General features: G+C 39.7%; 2 protein-coding genes and 1 long non-coding RNA gene across 3 annotated transcripts in view; 2 read left to right on the forward strand and 1 right to left on the reverse strand.

Annotated features, from left to right (window-relative positions):
- LOC106024911 overlaps positions 1–4,538 on the reverse strand; it is a 32,854-nt gene extending 28,316 nt beyond the window's left edge. The window contains exons 1-3 of the long non-coding RNA XR_004575223.1: positions 4,348–4,538; positions 1,959–2,065; positions 828–899 (exon numbers count right to left, since the gene is read on the reverse strand). This is a non-coding gene — a long non-coding RNA (uncharacterized LOC106024911). The remainder of the gene's footprint in view (positions 1–827; positions 900–1,958; positions 2,066–4,347) is intronic.
- A 2,256-nt stretch (positions 4,539–6,794) lies between these two features.
- Positions 6,795–11,824, forward strand: stbd1 (starch binding domain 1). Its single transcript, XM_010893604.5, has 2 exons — positions 6,795–7,420; positions 8,681–11,824. Exons 1-2 carry the CDS (start codon positions 7,141–7,143, stop codon positions 10,795–10,797), a joined length of 2,397 nt encoding a protein of 798 aa, XP_010891906.2. The 5' UTR covers positions 6,795–7,140; the 3' UTR covers positions 10,798–11,824.
- An 8,782-nt stretch (positions 11,825–20,606) lies between these two features.
- The window catches only part of shroom3 (shroom family member 3), a 54,359-nt gene continuing 53,193 nt past the window's right edge, over positions 20,607–21,772 (forward strand). The window contains exons 1-2 of the mRNA XM_034290097.1: positions 20,607–20,944; positions 21,277–21,458. Of these exons, the coding sequence (XP_034145988.1) occupies positions 20,938–20,944; positions 21,277–21,458 (189 nt within the window). The 5' untranslated portion in view covers positions 20,607–20,937. The remainder of the gene's footprint in view (positions 20,945–21,276; positions 21,459–21,772) is intronic.

Here is a 21,772-nt window from a genome sequence, read left to right on the forward strand (position 1 = left end):
GAAATTTGTTCTGTTCGTTGGTGCAACATTCTATACAAAAGGAATAAGGGAAATAAAAACAAACAACAGAAAGGGTTATACTGCAGCTGACTGGCTTGACACTTTTTTGTGGTCAACTAATCTTCAAATCCTGGTCCACCAGATTATGGGAACTCCAGTCTTTCATTTCGGTCATCTTCTAAATAAATGTATAAGTTGGCTGTAGACGGTGAAAACAAATACCCAGCCCCAAGGTAAAACCTGGGTGTTAATGGCTCAATGTGGTAAATGTCTTCATCTTTTTGGTGTGATTTTACAATGCATTTGTAGCAAAGTTGCCAAAGATTTCATCACTAATTACCAATACAGAAGAAAAAATTAAATATTATTGTTGTTCATGTTTGGGTATTCACATGAGACCATAGCATAAAACACCATTCTAATAAAACACATTCTAGGCAAAGGCAATCAAAGAATGCAGCTTTGATTAACAGGTAGTATGTTAGATACAACACACACACACGTTTGGCTGACACCATCTAATTATCATATTGTAGGGAGATACGGAAAGAAAATTAGGAAACGTTGGTAAAGTTTGGCACACTACCTCAACCTTGTATGTAACGTGGTTACTGCTGGGATAATTAACCTCTTAATTGCAATTAAAATGATGAGACCTATAACTTTGCTACCAGTAACATTTCTTGTCAGGATTTGTTTTAGCAGGCTCGCCTGACATCATCAGAACAGAGATAGTCCACTCTAGAGACCTCTCATGAATAGTGATTGGGCGATATCCAGCAAAGGTGCAACATGGGAACATGGCATGGTTCCAAAATAGCACTCACCACAGTGGCTTCCATCTCCCTCTCTGTGCTTGACTGCCATAGCTGACTGTTCAAGTTCCACCCCCATATTACCTTAATGACAAGGAAATACAGAAATTAATGAATACAGAAATAAAAGACTAAGGTAACAGGACACAAATAAATTAAGAAATGAATGATCAAGGAAATAAATTAATAGGGAATTGAATACTGAAATGAATAATTAGGAAAATACATATTCGTGTCACAAATATTAATTTCTGTGTACATTTACTTGCATATATATTTGCGAACTGGTCGATATAATAGGTAGGCTAAACTATTTTAGTACTGAAGGATAGTAGATTTAGCAGTCCATCAGGTTGCCACAGGTTGGTGTTTTCTCTGTCTGGTAGGTCTGCTTGGCTTGTTGGTTGAAATTTATTTTTGGAAAAGTTCTAAGATGTCAGTGTACACTTTGGAATTCAATGAGGACGCATGTGTTCTCATTCCTGATTTTAGCAACATAAAGCAGCATCAAAATTGGTACATTAATTATTATTCAAAGCTGACAGTCTGCAAAAGTAATTTGTAAAAGGCTGAAGCAAAATATGACTGTTTACAACAGCACTATGCTGGCTACTGTTGATCTATTTAATCAAACAGCATTAAACATTGTTATAGTCCAACATATTTACAGAATATTGCTGCACCTACCAAATTAATAAAACTTTTATTGTTCTACTGCAAATGTATTTGAAAATAAACTAAAGGGAAGTAAAATAACATGAAACAACCAAAAAACATAAAAAGCTAGTTACTTGATACTGCCATCTGTATCAAAGAATAACGCCACTACAGAGTAACATGGTTATGTATGTATAACTATGTCTCTCATACTACGTTCATTCTAATATGCAGCCTGGCAAAAAACAAACCCAGCTCAAGACAGAAACATTTGGGTTTTTTCTATTACAGGTTTCAATATGAAATGTTAGGGTAATGCCTGATTAGAATCTTCAGCAAGTGAAATTAAATACAGAATGAACTATTGATGTTAAATGTACCTAATATCATGCAGGTGAAGGTTTGACGCACTGTTGGCGCGTCACATGGAACAGCCACAATTCATAAAACCACCAAACAGCACAAACAAACTAGGGTTGCACCCACCATGGACCACATCAGCAGTAATGTGTGAATCCTAATTTTTCTTCAAATCTTTCCAGCGATCTGGTTGTACTGAATCACTGCTCTGGAAGATGACTTCAAGTGAATCACTGTTGTGCAAGAGAAAAATCACATTCAGGCAGCCGGGAAGTCGAAAGGAAAACTCATCACAAATGCCTGTCAGCAGAAAAACAGCTAAATGAGTCAACAGTGTCAAAGGAACTATATTTGGGCCACCAGTACAAAAAGCTATTTCTATACTGCCAAATGCACAATTTGCCAAATAAATCTGTCAACTCACTGATGACTTACAGCTAATCACCACAGACATCAACTCAGACTTGTAGAGGTGAGAATTGTGGCTGACAACACATGCTAATGATGCTAGACCTACTTAAGCTCCAGCCATCACCACAGCCTCCATCACATCCACAGCCCAGAACCAGAGCTACAGGAAGAACCTCAGTTAACAACCAAACCAATTCTGAAACAGGTGGTGTTCCCTGGGGTATGAACCAGAGTGCTTTAGTCTCAACAGGAAACTAGTATGAATGTATGATAGCACTTGTTTGCAGACTAAGATAAGTGCATGCTCCTTAACTTAAAACAAATCCAGCACGCACAGTGAATTAGATAACTTTATGCTTACTGTTCATTCCAGCCTACTACATTACATTTTATAATATTATTTTGTAAAGACTGAATCACTTGGTTATTGTTGGAAAAAATAAATAAGGTTAACATTACCATTTCCGTGTGTTCTATGCTGGATCATTAACCTGAGCGTTATTACTGTAAACATCATGATATATGGAATTAAGAGGTTGGACAAAAATATCACATGAATCAGTGATTCAAAAGCTCAAAACAAGTAATAAATAACTACTGAATGATTGTAGTGAATCGAACAGTCCATGGCGAGACCACAGGAGTTAGCATAAGTTTCCCAACCCATTGCCTATCTGACCTGCTACGGACAGTACTCTCCAGTGCAGACCTGGGCAAGATACGGCCCCCGGGCCCCGTTGAGTCATTCTATCCGGCCCGCGATACATCCAAAACGTTTAAAATACAAAATAAAAAATACCTGACGAGGTCTGCAGACTGTTACTTTATTTACTGTTGCATTTTTATTTTCAAATGAAAAGTCCCATGGCATTCCCAGTAATATGTACAGCATTATCACACTGTCTGTTTAAAACAACTAAGTTGAAACAAGGTATTTGCGTTGCTATGATACGTAGGGCCCGGCACCACAATCCACGCGCGGAAGTTATCATTTGAACGTTCTATACGCAATTGATAACTAGCGATCTCTGGAAATGAGCCTAAGAAAAGTTGATAACGAAAGCAGGCTATTTAAAAAACTATTGACAGGAAAATATTTGCAGATGTCGCAGGTAAAGCAACTTGCTTAATATGTTAAGCTAACGTCACAGTTTTTGAAGAGCACACTTTTCAGAGGCACTTCCAGAGCAAGCATGCAGCGAAATACATAAACTGTCACACGATGCTACAATTCAATAAGCCCAGGCCCAGATGCAGCATCACTGAACATCTTGCTGCAGTACCGCACACTTCAACAGAACCCCACACTGCTTCAACAAAAATTACTCCTGACTTCACCTCACTTAAATATAATATGCAAGTTAAGAGTTAGCTACGTTGTGTGTTTTTTAGGCATCTTGGTTAAAAAAGTAATCTGGCCCACGATGCTCTCTGGCATTTTCAGTGTGACCCCCAAGTGAAAAATATTACCCACCCCTGCTCTAGTGGAAATAAACTAATACGACTGTTTTCCCCAGTTTTTACAAAATTCAAACACGCATTAGTCATGAATCCACCGACCATCGTGTTTGTTAACCGCGTCACAAAATCTAAGGTGATAAGAACAGTTTGCCTCTTGCTTCTGAAACAATCCATTAAGGTTCAACGGCATTTTCCAACTTGGAACTCAAACTGCTGACAGTGACAATATTCGACTCGGACAGACACGAGGTGGCTATAAATCCACCATCTTAACGATAGGTGACAAGCAAACTTGCTAGCTAGCTCCCGTTAAGTAGGCTATGTTAGGTAACTGCTTCACAACACAATTTAACTTGAAATTACAAGTAACCTCCGAAACACCCGATGAGCTTTAACGGCATTACCAACTAATTAGTCAAACTGCTTGCAACATCTGAATGAAAAACAATATAGAACGTGAAAATATCGTCTTTACTAGCAGCGAGAAGGTAGCAAGTTAACTAGTTAGGACCCATTATTAGCATGTTAGCTAGCTAACTGCGCCACAATCTGCTTTGATACACTTTAACAATTACAATAACATGTTGTTGGTCTTAATCAGCACTTTGACTTCATTTTTCATAACCTTTCATGAAACACTTACCAATTGCTTACAAGGAAATTCTAACTGCTGCAATTGCTTCTCGTTAGTCAATCAAGTAAAAATATCTGAATCACTAACAGGGTTGCCAATTCAGATCAATCACAGCCGATTGTATTTTGTTTTTGCAACCGTACCTAAAAATCCACCCGCCCAAGCCCCCACTGTAATTAAAAATAGCCTTAATTTGTGAGGGAAACTTCCCCACCTAGGGGCACACTGATTACCCATGCAGGGACAAATATATGATGCAAGTCCACCCATCATGTTTAATTTGTCCGGCAGCGTCAATCAGCGGCTGAAATGATTGGCACAAAATCCGTGATATTTTAACAATTACAGATCCAAATAATTATTTTTCTTTAAATCCCGTTTGTCTGACAGCCAATGTCCCTTCGTTGCTCTAGCAAAACACCGCTGGTAATGCAGATTACGGTAACGGCTTAAATGAGTTGATCCACCTGTTTCTGCTGAACACAGTAATACCGGTTTTTTTTTTTTGCGTCTAGCACATACATAACTGAATCAGGACGCACATGAAGAAATTCAGTCACCCCCCTGTGATTATGGATTAGTAAAAAAAAATAACGATAACCCACATAACACAAAGTAACATCAAGTTAACAATTTCCGATCTTGGAGTATAATCATGTTGGAGGCTATTTTATGTTAAATTAATTCATGCTAATGATGGGTTTTTGCACTAGTGCTGATTCTCATCTTTTGCACTTCTCAAATACATATATACTACATATAATAGCCTACAATCCGCGGCCAACTTAATTAAAACAAAAAATATTTATAGTCAAGTTTTTCACGGTATGAAAGTTTGGTCGATAATAATGAAAATAATAAAATACTATGGTTTCAGTGTCAATATGTTCGCTGTCCCCACAGCAAAACATCCTGGCTTACAGTCACGTGTCCATTAGTTTGGGTAGTTTGATGAACTGGGTCACGTGTTACAGAACCATGGCCAAAAATCCTTCAAGGATCCCAATGGCAAATATGTTCCTTGAGAGAACATACGTTTATTCTCAGGCTCTACGTTAAACCGGGTGAGCGAAGTGAACGTGCAAACGTGGTTAAGCTCAATAGCGCCACCATGTGCTTCGTGGCCACTTCAGAGGTGGACCGGTGAACTGCTGAAACCACTAATAATTTTCTCTGACATAAAACTGAAGCCGCGTTTTTAAAAAGTATCTTATTTTCTTGTACTTCTTAATAAACTCTTCAGGAGATATTTCCCATTGATTCAATGTATCAGTGTGTAAAAACTTGGAAACAGTCATTGCAGACAGCACAGATATTGCATAGGTCATCAAAATGATTAGATACTCACCTACCAGTAGTAAATCATTCAATTTGAATTATTTGTTGTTTTTTTCATTACGAAGAGGGAAATGTCACTGCAAAGATCCAGTAATATTTGAGAAATGTATTTTGTGAATCATAGAGGATTCTTGTGTGTCCAGGAAATGGTTCCAGCTGTATTCCACATCCACAGTGACTGAGGAGTTAGGATCAAAATGAATATGAAAATGTAAAATGATATGGGAAAACCTGCCTCAGTCGTATGAAAACCTAACTATGGGATAACATTTTTGGTTTTGTTGTGTTTTCCTGTGTGCTTCAAAAAAAATATGAAGTTTGCATATTATTAATTACTCCCATGCAAATGTTTTGAGTCCTTAAGTCCATGTCCATTACGTGGAAGTGGAACATACCCCTTTATTCCACTAGAGGGCAATATATTATCACTTTTCATTGGGAATGTCTAATGCTTCCAGTGCATTCGGAAAGTATTTACAGACCTCTTTACGAGTTTGTAGTGTAATAGACTTAAATTGAAATTGGTTAAATATATATTTAGCAATCTATCTATACACAGTACCTAATGATAACAATATTAAAACACGTTTTTATAAATCGGCGCCAATTTATTGAAAATGAAATATGTAAGTAGTGCTTTGTAGGTTTAGCAGTAACACCTTGGAATGAGATTTTAACAAAAAGCCAGCTTATTCTATAATATGATTGTCCTGAAAAGTAACTTAACTGCAAAAAAGGGTAGGCTGTATAATATAAATCAAAGCAACATTTGTGCTTTAACAATTTTATTCCAAAGTTATTTCTATTTAACAATGGAAAACAAAAATATATTTTCCTCACACCGTGCGTTTATTTAGCTCTGCTTCCTGGCAACACGGATCCTACACACACCAACTTCTGCACCTTGGATAGGATTGTTTGCAGATATGATATCAAATCGCATGTGTCGGAATTAATAAATAACAGTGGGGCAACGGACAAAAATTGCTATTGCCTCAGAGGCCATCAATGTGCACGAGTGATCATCTCGTGCACCAACCTCTGCCAGCCAAGGGGTCGGATTTGAATCACAAAACATATATTACCATTCAGTACACAGTGATCCACAGCTCCCAATCATTTCATGATTGGTTTATCGTATTTTCCAGGTCGTGCGTGTCGGCAATGCATACTTATTGTGTTTTTTGTATTTAAGTTTGAACTTTTAGGCTATGTTCGGTCTATTCTTATCCAGACCAATAACTCCCCCCAGGCTGTCCAGCTATTTGCACGTGGCTGTATAGTGGGACACCCTATGATTGAATCAGCCAATTGGAAGTGCGCTCACCTGATTGCAGATCTGAAAATAGTGCGACAACAGGAGGTCATTTGGATCGCGCGTGAAGGAGAACGAGCATACACGCTTGTGGGAGCTGCACGAATAGCTTATATCCCAACATTGACCAACCTGATTCTCTTCAGTGGATGACAGAGGCTGCAAAAATGACAGCGAAAAGTAAAACCGTCACACTTGAAAGACGCGCAGGTGATTTAACGGCATTGTACTGTATGCATGACTGGATGGTTGTGCTGGTGTTGGCTGTTATTGCCATATTGACTGTATGGGCTGGACTCATAATATACGAATATATACAGACAATAAGAGGCAAAAGAAGAAAAGGGGATGTTGTTGATACTATCCAGGAAACTGAAAAGGAGGAAAAGGACAACACCAACGAAGAAAACGAATCTGTCGCGTCAACAGGTACATCTGATATTTATTTTCTGATTTGTGCTTCAGTGGAGCGTAATGTGTACCATCCGCAGCAGCATTTGTTATTTGTTTTTGTGCTATAAACGCGAGGACCTCCATGTTAGAATCCGGTACAGTAATGACTACGAACACACGTGTGCGCAGGTCTCCTTGATGTAAGCGTGAACCTACGAGATTGAAAATTGGAATCTTTAGCGTATTTTACCAACAAAGCCCAAGGGTAATGTGAAAATCAAATAAGCTCTCCGTTACCTGTAATTACATTTCAACTGTCTAAGATTTATGATATTACTGTAAGGGTCCTCGTTGAGTATTCGCTTAACTAAAAAAAAGAGATCTCGGGAGTTTCTATTGGACAATACAATTTGCCTGTGAACAGAATCTGTAAGGGTTACTTGGCGGTGTCCATTTAAATATTTTCAGGGGATTATTATTATTTTAATTTTTTGAATTAGTAGGCTGAATAAGTAGGTTTTATGACTGTTTTGGGCTGTCATGTTGCCATTTGCAAACCTTTATGTGATTGACTTCCAATCAAATGTTCTTCTAGGGTAGTTTAAAGAATAACCGAAGACTAATTTCAAATTGGCCTACCTCTGTTTGCAGATCGGTCAAAGTTTTAATTTCTCCTCCATTCCCCAATGTCTTATCCATTTGGATCCATGGCAAATACTTGTGCAAGTTAGTGGAGCACGACGAAGTCCGATATTTGCTGCTGACCATGCCTCCCTGTGTGATGCTGGCCAATTTGCTTTGTTCATTTGGCTCCAGCAATAGACAAGCCACAGACAATGCTATCAGCTAGAGCGGGGAGGTTGTTCTGGTGGGGGATGCTGACGATGAACTGGGGACTCGAAGTATAACATTTGTTTATATTTTTTGTCTCTGTATTCCTCTACTTTGGATTTAAAATGATACATTGTTTGTTGTGGTTAGGTGCATACTGGCAGCTTTATTTCAGGCTATTTCCTTCCATATCAGAAGAACCATTTGGAAATTACAGCACATTTGGTACATTGTCTGACAGTACCAGTACTCTGGTCAATCCTTAAGCCTATCCTGGCCAATTATTCATTTCAATTCCCTGTCGCCAATAACTACAACAAATTACAAAATACCCTCTAACTTAACATCAATTCCCTTACCTGGTTAAATCTAACACCTATACATTTGGATCAAACGCATTCTAGTTATAAAAGTATTTTTATCAGTGTTTTACTTTCTAATCTGGCTATTTTGAATCTCTTCCAGAGGAGAGCGAAGTGGTGTCAGGCACCCTGAAAAGCTGGGAGGAAGATGGGTGGAAGAAGGAGCCAATAGAATGCATGCCCCCCAAAAATGGGAATGAACAAACCATTGAGGAAATCCCTACAACCAATGAAGATGAAGAACCCATTGGGGAAATCCCAGTAACCAGCGAGGACGTAGAACAAATTTCCACCAACCCAACAATAACCAATGAGGATGTAGGCGGAATTGAGGATATTCTGACAATGCCTCATGTGGACCTTTTATGTGGAACGCAGAAGCGCCTACTAGAATGTCCAGGTGATTATTCAACGGTCTGTTCCAATGAAAACCTCACTGACATATTGACTGACAATGACCTCCAAGAACCTGGTGATTTGTTTGATAGAAAGACCAAGGAAACAGAAAATCAACCCGCCCATTTTGGTGATGTGGAGACTGATCAGTTCAAACCCCTAGATATCGAGATGGCCAGCCATGTGGCCGCTAAAGTATTTAGTGACGTGGACCTTACTGAAGCCCTGCCTGAACATCGGTGTAAAGCGGAGATGGCAGGAGTTAAATGTCCCGGAGTGATGACCGGCCCTGATGCCAAGGAAGCTCCAGAAGAGACCGCGGCGATGACATTGACCTTTACAGACGTTGACAAAAATCTGCCTGATGATTTATGTGTCACAGAGATGGAGGAAATAAAATATCCAGAAGATATGACCAGTTGTGTTGTCTTTGCCAACCAGCCTCAAGATGAGAAGTTGATGTCATTCAGTGACACTGGACTTCAGTCAGAAATAGAATGTGTGGATTACAATAGACACTGCAATGTTGCTGTTGCCAATGCCCTGGAAACCAGAAATCTACCTGAACTGGGCTCAACTGACATACTAAAAGAACCGGAACATTTGTTGAATATGGAGGAGGAAGTAAAATGTCAAGATCATGCATATTGCCCGTCAGATGACACAGAGAATGAAGAACCTGTGTATGTCGTGGAGAACAAGGAAGAGGGAGTAGAATGTCCATTTGATGAGCAAATCTATCAAAATCCAGAACATCTCGGTGAAAATCACCTCGAGTCTGACCCTGGCCTCCAAGAACCTCACAATGTATGCCATGAGGAAACGCCAGAAGTAGAATTCATAGGTGCTAACACGGACAACGTGGTGGAGGCCATAGAAGATGTACTTGAAGTTGAACCTGCAGTGACATTGAGTGACCACGACCTCCAAGAACCTGACAATTTATGTGAAGCTGTAAAGGCAGAAGCACCATGCCCCGTCCGACGTTTGGATGTGACTACACCTGTTGGCTTGGCCATCGAGTCTCAGGAAGAGAGTCATGATGGTACGTTGCCTGATGCTGAAAAGGGGCCTGGTATGAAGGTAGAGGATGTAGAATGCCCAGAAGTCGGACTTAGGAAGGCGGTTTCTGAAATGGCTTCTGTAAATGACGACGTGGTGATTGGCTGTGCAGTTGAAGGGTTTATGGAGGCCGGAGACGGAGACATCGTTTCTAAGAAGGAGGTAGAGCGTGAAGATGAAGAGAGCGTGGACCGACTGATCGAAGAGAGCTATGGGAAAGTTGAAATAAACATCATGGAAGCCACAATGGACTGCAATGAATGGATGGCTGTCAGTGGCACTGACACCCAGAAACACACCGACTCCATTGAGTTCCTCGGTGAGATGGAGCAGCGTCAGCCAATAGACCCTCCGGATGACCTGGCTGACTCATCCAAGGTCAGAGAAGCAAGAATCCCACTGGAATCTCTACTTGGAGACCTGCATGGCAAAAAGATGGCCGCCACGCTTCCCATCAAACTCGAGACCGTAACCTTGAGGTTCTGCATCCACTACCACACCCACTCCCCTCAGCAGGAACTGGCTGTGACCGGCAACCAGCCGGAGCTGGGGAGCTGGAAGGGCTTTGTTCCTCTGGAGCGAGGCCCGGATGGATTCTGGGTCAGTTCAGTTCTGCTGCCTGTGGAGAGGCAGGTGGAATGGAAGTTTGTGCTGGTGGAGGACGGCTTGATCAAACGCTGGGAGGAGTGTGTGAATAGGTGCCTGGAGACCGGCAGTGGCGGGGAGGAGGTGATGCTTCATAAGTGGTGGGGCTGTCTCTGAAGAAGTCTCACTTGTCTTAAACCGGTTGAATCCATGCTGTTTCTGCAAAAACATTTTCATCCAACCGTAAATTTACACAGATTTTCACTGTTACTGATTTCAAGGCTAGATGTAAAACGGTCAGTGACTATTGGTTTACCTCTAAGGGAATAGCACAAGGGGTCCTTCCAATGTCCATTCTGTCGTCAGGACGGCCTAATTTGAACCTCACTCTTCCCTAATTGGTACGGAATATGCAAATAATCTGGATTCCTCCAGACAGTCTCTTGAAGACCAGGGTGTTCATTGAAAGTTCCCGGAATGCTGCCACCCTAATTTGTCTACACTTAACGAGGTGTTGGGTTAGTTTGTGCACTAGTCACCTAATTATTTTTAATCCACTGATTAATCTGTGTGTGATTATAATCTGGCAATGCAAAATGCACATATCACTTTTCAATGGAGCGCCTGAAGAAATATGATCACTTCAAATTGTATTTCTAGCGGAGTGTGTGCTTCCTACTTTGGACAACTCTAATCAGTATTTGTGGTGTGGCATTATAACAATGATCACAGCAGTAATGTTATCCAGGTATTTTACATGTTTTAGTGCCTTGTGATTGTGAAATGGGCTGTTTGTATTGACTGAAAATTGTCTGGTGTACTCTTATGTGCGACACAATATACACGTGTCAGTGAGTTATGCAAAAGATGTCTTGTCACTGTTTGGGATGCTGCTAAATATATATGGAGTTTTTAATGTGTTTTTGTTTTTCCATAGCTGTAAAAAAAAAAAATATTTAGATCTGGAATCCAGTTAAATCACTCTTGCTTGAAATATTTTAATGGAATCAAGTTTTATCTACTCTTATTTACCTTTGAGACTTTGATAAAAGGTTTATCAGTAGTTAATTCAGCACATGTTTTTCTGTTCCTGTAATGTTGACTCACAACAGACCTAGTGTTCTATTTTGTTTCATTTCTCAATTTATTTTTTATGTACTGTTCTAACCTTCAGTAAAAATAAAGGATTGAAGTCTTGTTTGCACAGTTTTGTTTTTGTTGTAATTATGTGCATTTATTATTTAATAAACCCATTTATTTGATGCAGTTGCCTGTTATTTAATCTTCATAGATTTGGGTGCTTGATTCAATACACATCACCAAAGTTGGATTGAATGCTATCGTGAAATGTAACCATATACTTCTGATTGAGACGATCAATGCAACATTGATCTAGAAACTATGTCCTAGAATTTCAAGTACACTGTAGGACTAAACGTCTGTGTACTAAGATTTGTCTAGGCCCCTGGTTACTCTATGTACTGCAGTGCTTATTTTGGCAGCTACTGAATTTCAGTCATTTCTGTTAGGTATTCATTAAACTTCAATGTGCACCCTTTGCAAGTTGGAACACATTTATTATTGATATAATAAAATTTAAAAACTGCAATGACTCAAGTCAGACTGTCATTAAGTCAGCATTTTTGTTCATGTTAACTTTAATTTTCATAATGTACACATTCAAGTTATGTCCAACTATATTATGCTCATTAGCCAGAGTTTGTGGGAAGATAAATTCTGCCTAAACTTTCTTTTTTTTAAATAAAGAGGCTTTTTTTTTTTGGAAGCTCCTCATGGCAATGTTTCAGAAATAAGTCAAAGTATTTTTTTGGAATGTATTCTGGCATTCAAAAGCTTCATTAAAATATTTCAAAAATTATGTATAGTGCTATATACCAGTTGGGTGTATATTATTGTAATGTCTTGTTCAGTTGTATATTAATATTCTTGCAGGACAGTGGAAGAAGTTCAAAAGGAGAGGGATCATGAAGGATTTATTAGAACATGTTACTGTGTTCTATTAACCCTTTGGCGCGTACGATCACACCAGTGTGATCAATCTAGAGTGGTCCCTGGAGCGTACGATCACACCGGTGTGATTAGAACGTCATGTTTAGAACGCACCATTAGCATACCTAGCTACAAGTAACGTAACAATGGCTGGTAAAACCGCGCTATTATTTACTCACATTTAGCTCAAACAGTGTTTATAAGTTTATTTCCTGATTGTAATTGTTTCAAGACCATACTATGATATTAACCAGGTAGAAAGCATTCAAATCGGGACAAGAAGTGTTAGTTACGTACCAACAGACAGCCAACACTAATGCACAAAAACGAATTATATTAGCGACTACTACCGATCAAAACCATTGCAAAAACTTTCTAGAAGTTACGTTCCCCGTTGTATGCATTTTATATAGTTTATTCATTTTCACTGCATTGAATAACTGGTCACGATTTGTTAGCTAGCGGGCAGCTGACGTTTGCTAGCGGTTAGCTGACGTTTTCTAGCTAGCTACAGTAATAAATCAACCAACTTTTGTAGCTCTTAGAATTCGAGTCAACGAGAGAAGCTTGCAATGCAATGCATGTAGTGTTCCTTACCTAGCAAGGTGACTGTTCAAAGGCTGGCATGAGTTCAAATGCTGCAGAGTATCGAAGTCACGTGCAAAAAAACTCACGCTGGGGGGTCGGTAAGGAATATTTGAAACTCACGCGTGAAAAGGTTAATATTCCACACAGTGACGAAACCGAACAGATGTATAATCTTCTCTTTCCAGTCCTGGACAGAAAATAGCTTTTTACTTCCACAGTTTTGTCCTCTATGTGTATAGAACAATTAACTAGCAGGTAGGCCAGAGCTGCCTACTCCTGTTTTTTCTACACATTATTTTAGTAGGTGAGTATGCTATGAACAGTTTCTTGTTTACAGCAATGACCTGGTCGCAAATAGTGGCAACTGTCTTGCTCAGGGACAGAATTAAAGGGATTTTCTCTTTGTCAGCTCAAGGATTAGAACCAGTGACCCTTTGTTTATTGGCCCGCAGTTCCGCCACTTGGTAAACTTGGGAGTTGTCCACACTGAAGAGGACTCCAGCATTTAAGGGGTGCTTTATCATCTCGATCTTTGAAAGAGACAGGCACAGACAGTATGAATGATTTATCCTTGCTCTGTTGAGTAAGTGGCTGCATATTTTGCCATGCTCCCCCCCCTCATTCACTACCCCTTCAAACATTACAATTTTTGTTCAAGCCTTAGACTGGCACAGATTAAATTAAAGTCATCATTAAACAGAAAACAACTAAATTAGGTGTTGGGGAAGGTTTTGGGACAGAGCAGAGGGTTGTATTCCTCCTTGCCGATGACTACAATCCATATTTGTGGTGTGGCATTATAACGATAATGATCACAGCAGTAATCTATTGTTATTTAGTGCCTTGTGATAAACTATATTTAATTTACATTATCTGGATAGCTGTTTAATTGAATGGCATAAACAAGAATTTGCTGATCTGATTGTGCTGAATGTAAATGTGATGAATACAAAATGTATCTTTTAAATGTATTCCTATTTGGCAGGTTCTATACAGACAGAAAAGGTATATCAAGGCCAGACTATTTATGATTAACAGACAATTTTAGGGAGTTGGGAACTTCAAACCTGTATGAGCTTCAATGTCTTCATTGAGCCTGGCGCTCAAACAACAGGAATGGATAGAAATATCATCCATCATAACTAGGACAAAGAAAAACCTGAGTTTAGGGCACAGGAGGCCAGCTGAGAGGAAAGCTCAAAATAATTTCTGGAATGGAGTAAATGAAATGGAATCAAACACCTGTGATTGATGGGTTTTGACGCTGTTCCACTGATTCCATTCCAGCTATTACTACAAACTTGTCCTTCCCTATTAAGGTGCAACCACCTTCCCGTGGTTCAGGGCTTGTTGCGGTACCATGAGAGAGTCCTGTCCATAGTCCGCTGACCAAGCAGAGCTACAGCAAAAGGTGATCTGATCGCAGCAGTGTTGAAAGAATTTCAGGGCTTTTCGAAACAAGTTCAGTGACCCAGTGGGGATTGGCCTACATTATCTTAAAAACCCAAACATCGCTGTCTTACTGAAGAAACGTCTAAACTTCCACAAATAGCTGTTGGCACCTTCATTAGTAAATAAAGTAGAATGCATTTAATACAAATCTGTCATGATTGCTAACAGAAGCCACCTGCGACAAGGTGACCATGACAACTAATTTGGCTTGCCTACCTGTAGTGGACCAAAACATAAGTAAATACCATCAATATTATTGAATACTCAACCATTCAGGTAAATATATCTGCTGCCAGATGCAACATTTGATGTGTTTTGAACAGTCAAATTAAATTAATGTTGACTGTCCCAAGCTATTCCATGTTATTAAAATATGTTTCAGAGATGGTACACCCAATTAAATGTGTCTACTAAATAACAAGCTCCTGACAAGGTCAATCAGATCCGATAGTTCAGGGCTACAAGAGAATTGTGAAACTGTATGGGTCCCAAAAGAGAGGGGTTAAGAGATGCTGGCTGTTTTCTCCCCTCAATGGTGACAATAATCCTATATTTAGGCAGGGCACTTCACTGAGTTAACCTAGTTGACAGAGATTAGTGTTGATTCAGTGCCATGACCGAAGTTGTAACGCTGAGTCACGAGCCCCGTTTAAAACTGGAGCTAATGTATCCTGATATGTCCCACATTCTGAAGTGCAAAGAATTGAAATATGCATTGTGATTTCACTGTAATCTGATCTTAAAAATGTAAACAGACGAAATCAGGCCAAGATCATCAGCATGATACAAAATGGGCAGGACTAGATCACGTGACCCTCACATGAAGAAGCAGTGACACTTGGGTTACGTTCAATAAAGTGCATCGTAGCAAAACACTTGAAAACAGGTTAGAAAAGAATCAGCAAGTCTAGGAAATCCCTCCCAGATGCAGTACCTTTTTTTTCTCAATTCTATAAACACAACCCTATCTTTGATATTTGATACTCTTTCCCCAGACAGACTAACAAGGAGCCTGGAACGCCACATGGCCGTGTTATTGCCTTCTGGACAGGCTGACATCTAAGAGGAGGAACTCATCCCGACCCTTCTAGGATATCCAACCAGAAAGAAAATACTTAAAGTACGAACTTTGCCAAAAGAAAGGAACTCACAAAATGTAGATAAGGAGCTTTCATGTGGCTAGATGGGACAAACAGCTCATCAGTGCATGCCAGGTTGAATAATATACATGCCATTTTGAAAATGCTTTATCCCAAAGAGACTTACAGTCACGCATAAACATGTACATTTCTCTTAATTGTCTCTCTCTCTCTCTATGTCTTTCTCCCTCTCATTTCTCTCTCTCCTATTAATAAAACACTCCACTGCTTGTACTCTCTCTGATATTGCTATGTCTACCATTGACCTTCAGTGGGAACAGTCTATAAAAGTGTCGTGGCTTGGAGAAAGTTAGAGAGAAAGGGTCCATATTCCATTCCAAGTCGATGTCTTCCATTAAATGTAATGGCTTAACATCCGGTCTTAGCCATACTAAATAGCTGACAAATGCCATATCTGATCAAGCTGAACAGACATATGTGATACTGTTCTGGCGCCGGCATGTGGGTTCCCGTCCATCTCTGACACAGTTAAATCCAAAGTGACCTCTGAGCGGGACATCTCTGTTTCCCTGCAGAGAACACGCTGCTACGATGTGTCAATATCCCATAATAGAACAAAGTCTGGATTATTTCTTATAAATTGCACTTTTTGGGGCACATAGAAATAACACACAATGTGGTAAGAAACAGGCAGTGTTGGTATTTTGGGGTGCATTCATTACATTGAGTTGGGCTTCACTTGGTAAGTTTTCTGTTTTTTATGAAGTCCAGTTTGGAGGATTCCCCTGAATCAGGACAAAATAAGCAAGAAATATGGATTCCTTCACCCAGGATTTCTGAAGAAACCAGGGAATTAATCAAAGTTTAACTAGAGTTGTGCAACCCTAGTGTTAATGTAACAAGGAATTGATTTATTACTCACCCAGACAGAGACACTAATGGATTACCAGTGATGGATCCACTCCATTGGCACACCTTCAGTACAGTCAATATTTATGACCACCCAGAAGGAGCGTGTCCAATCACTCCCCCAGCATGGAAAACCCGGCCCCAGGAACAGGCCGGCAAAAAGCGCCTGGGGGCTGGCTGCCCTTCTCTGGGGTCATGCAAATGTTTCCAACAAAAATGCAAGTACTCAAATGCAGTAAGTGCTGTCAAAGTTTATAAAATCTGGGTTATTCAATTAAATACTATAGGCTCTTTCAAATCTAAACCAGCATTATATTGATTTGTGGTCATATTTACTGACACAGGGGTTTGGGTTCTACCGACCAGTGGTTCCCTAAGCTTTCATCTATTACCAAAATGTAGCTCTAACTGGAGTACCCCTGGAGTTCTCCAGGGAGTACCCCAAAATGTGTATTATAGAGCGCCACTTGGCCTGTGCTCTGGTGTTGACACAAAGCCTACGCAACAGAGAGGACCTGGTTGAGAACCATCGCTGCACCGTATACCACAAATGCTATGTGGGAGACCCCAGGGCAAAGAAACGCTTTCACTAGTCAGTGGACACAGGACGAATCGTGTAAATAAAGACACCTAAGTGGAAACTAAATGCTCAGATGTTGCAATTGTGGTAGACTGGTACTACTAGTATTTCATGGGGGCTGACATGATATTTTCAAAGAATATTCCATTTGTTTGCATACAACATTCCTGGATCGGGTTTAGTTCTGTCTGGTACATGGTACTAATGCACCATGGCTGTCCTTTGAGTTACTCAACATCGCCACCCTCTGGTCATCAGTGAACAGACCGTGAGAAGAGCCTTGCAAGTAGACAGAATGACAAATGCGTTAATAACACTGTAATAACGTTATAATAATTGTTCATAACATATTTCTGGAAAAAGCATGTGTTATTAACGTAATTTTTTAATTTGGAATTTTATATATTTTTAATTTACGGTAAGGTTGTGAGAATATTAAAATAAATAGATAAAATTAGCTTCTTCTGGTAACATTTATATTTTTTATGTAATACAATGAAGATAGTTTTTAAGAAGATTTACACACCTTTTTTGCATGTTGTGTTACATTCATTGTTTTACTACCCTGGGGTCCTGTATTATTTACTTGTATTGTTTTGGCACAGACTTTGCTACTAAAAATAACTGATATTTGTCTGCTGACAATATTCTGTGTTTTGGATTGTATTTATTCCTATTTTATTTATTTAAATTCTGATTATCAATTGATGATCATTCTTTTTGCCACCACCTTGGGTGTTAGATAAATGTAGTAATAGTAGCAGTATTATTATTTATATTCCTCTAATTATTATATTTTACCATCAACATCATATATTCCACCAGCGGCAAATTCCTATTGTTATAAATCATTGACACGCTGTGATTTCATGAAGATGCCTCAACAGAATGCAGATGTATAGACGGAACCCAGGACATGTTGTTCATTTGCACAATATTACAATTTCATAAGTCTTCCATCACTCTGTTCTCTTTAAAAAAAAAACATTCCTGAAACGCAAACCCTAATCCTAAAAACTAACCGTAACTATAACCTTAACCTTAACCTGAGCCTAAACCTAACTCCAATAACCGTTATCCATAAACCTAACCCCTATGCTGGAAATCACATTTTTCCTGATAGGGACCAGCAAAAAAAAAACATGACAGATTTTTCAGGTTTTGCCATCTCCACACGCACAGATAGACATGGATCACTCACACACAAACACTTTGTACATACAAATAATGAAAATATTCCCTTTTCCTCCTTGCTAATTCAGCCCAGCTGTAGTGAAAAGATGGACAGAGTGCTTAATGGCATAATTCACAGGTCAACATTCTTTTAATTTCACCACTTGGCCGTCTAAAAAAAAAAATATTGAAAACATACTTGTCTTGATTCCTCCCACTTGATAAAATATCCAAGAGCCAATTAAAACATTCCTAAAATTGACATAGAAAATTCACTGTGGGAGCTCTCCAATCCCAGATTATTTACCCTACTTGATGATTTGATGAGATATCCACTCCACTCATTCCCTGAATCCCACCCCTGAACTTTTGAACAGTAACAAAATATAAAGTTGGAGCGCTGGTGCCAGCATGGAGGGGTCAAGGGTTGACCCAATTACATTTTATCTCATCCCCTATTCTGAACATCCTGTAAATATATACTGCCTTATCCCCTATTCCTTCTGAACAACCTGTAAATATATACTGCCTTATCCCCTATTCCTTCTGAACAACCTGTAAATATATACTGCCTTATCCCCTATTCCTTCTGAACATCCTGTAAATATATACTACCTTATCCCCTATTCCTTCTGAACATCCTGTAAATATATACTGCCTTATCCCCTATTCCTTCTGAACATCCTGTAAATATATACTGCCTTATCCCCTATTCCTTCTGAACAACCTGTAAATATATACTGCCTTATCCCCTATTCCTTCTGAACAACCTGTAAATATATACTGCCTTATCCCCTATTCCTTCTGAACAACCTGTAAATATATACTGCCTTATCCCCTATTCCTTCTGAACAACCTGTAAATATATACTGCCTTATCCCCTATTCCTTCTGAACAACCTGTAAATATATATTACCTTATCCCCTATTCCTTCTGAACATCCTGTAAATATATACTGCTTTAGCCCCTATTCCCTCCCTGACACACCTCACACACACTAGTTTTACTATACATGGGAGGACTTTTTGGGGCATCACAGTTGATTAAAAAATGATATTTTCTAACCGTAACCATAACCCCTAAAACCCTGTTATAACCCTAACCTTAACCCTGTTATAACCCTAACCTTAACCCTGAGCCTAAACTACGTGACGACCGGCAAGATGTCCTTTGCGAGTCCTGATTTGCCACGGGTTAATATGTTATTGAGGTCATCTGGACCTGACAAGTGTAGTGGTCCACACGCACGCGCACGCATGCACGCACACACACACACTTGTTTTTCTATTTTTGGTGGGAGCCAAAACAAAGTTCCCTATCTCCTAACTCTAAAGCAATGCATTGTGGATAAGAGCAGCCCCTAGTCGTGATATATTGGCCATAAACCACACCCCCTTGTGACTTATTGCGTAAGTACATGCTGCATAGTTTCTGTCTGAATCCCAGCCCAATGTACTTATCAATAATATAATTGCTGTCAAAGGATATCTCATAGTCCTTAAGCACTGTTAGTCCCTGTGTGATATCTGAGTCAATTGTTTAAATTATACTTCCATGTCCACATAACAATGGAATGAATGCACGCTAGAGTACACACACTCCCTCTGGAAAATGATGCAATGTGTGAATTGTGATAGCCTGAAATTGTCGTCGCCTACCTAGAGATCACACCTGTCTGACTGACCTCAATAAGACCGAAATGACTTCAGGGAGAATTAGAGAGAAAACAATCTTCTTCATCATGATAAGATGGTCATTATTAATGTTGGATCAGGTATCAGGTACAATCAGACTACTACTTTAAATCGAGCCCATCTCAACAGGTATACTTACAAACCGTGAAAGGACTCCTTACAAAAAAATAAAATGTACACATATGGAAGCTGTAACCTTTCATTATTGTATTTACCCCTAACCTGATTGCCTCGGAATTTCGATGAAGTAATCTGTATATCGTAGACTGTAGAATGCCATGTTTGCGCGTCCCAATTTGGTTATGCATGAAAACGAAATAAGCCATGGACTAAAGCACGTACTGTAAGTCGTTTTGTGTCTGCACCGACTCAACTGAGATATACTTTTTTTTTAAGCGAGCCGGGTATTTGAGTGAATTCCTCTCCACACATGCGCACTAGCCAACTTTATCAATCGCCCGTGAGAGGAAAGGTGGGGGGTGCAACTTTGCATCCATGAAAATGGAATGGGGAGGTTCGCCAGACCGCATCTAGGGGACATGATGAAGCCGACTTGATCCATCAGATTTCTATATCTAAAAGTTTTTTTTTTTGCCAATCACCGTAGACGTTTCCACATAATCAGCCTGGGTGAATCAAGTTTCTAACTTTGCTGCGCAAAACGTTTTTCTGACAGGGCAAATTGAGCCGATCACGCTGTAAACCAGGTCGCTGGTGCGGGAAGAGCGCTCATTCTCCCCGACCAGTGGATTGTAGCAAATTCTATTGTGATGCTAAAATGAAGTCGGAAGAGGGAGAGGGCTGACAAACGATGAAAAGTGAGACTATCCACAGGAGTTTTTGTCTGTTTTCAGTATAAACATTCTTTCGTTACTTCCAGATTGTCTAGTTTTCATAACTTGTTGCCGACTGTTGGAAAGAAGTAAAACTTGTTTCAATAGCTGCGGCTAGAGTGTTGGAACAGCATGTTTCAGTCGTTGGCTAATATTCGGTAATCCCAGGAAATTATTTATATGTTAGGAGTGCACATTTCCCTCTCAGCACCGGCTGCGGACGATTTTAAGAGAAAGGGGAAAAGAAGAGAAAAATAGTTGACACAATTTTTTCGTCTTCATTTCCCCCTATGCTTTGGGTCTGGTTGAATGAACAGGACCGACTCACCAGGCAACCGCCGCGGTGCTAGTGATTATGGATAGCGGTCTGTCCAGCTACAGCACCGTCATATACCGAGGGAACACGCTCTTTCTGGAGGCTCGTCTCCTGGGTGGAGCGCCTTGGGGCTTTCAGCTCAAAGGAGGTCTAGAACATGGAGAGGAATTAATCATATCGAAGGTATGTATGTGTATGTGTGTGTGTGTGTGTGCGCAAGCGCGTCTCAGGTGTAAATCCAACCACAAACCTGTTCCTGTTCCCTAAGTTGTTACGTAGTAAAATCAGGCCTGTTGCTTTTAACACAGCTGTCATAATTGAGCGGAAAAGAAGGGCCCCTGAGGGCAACATTGTTACTAACACCAGGACAGCTACATTGTTATGGTGATACATATGTGTCTATGTATGTTTCTATTTGTGGCGTTTCTGTTACGATTCCATTTTTATAGAACAGATTGTTGCCTTTTTGTATAAGACTGTATTCAGTCTACAGTACA

The sequence above is a fragment of the Esox lucius genome, chromosome 23 (genome assembly GCF_011004845.1).
Source record: "Esox lucius isolate fEsoLuc1 chromosome 23, fEsoLuc1.pri, whole genome shotgun sequence".
NCBI lineage: Eukaryota > Metazoa > Chordata > Actinopteri > Esociformes > Esocidae > Esox > Esox lucius.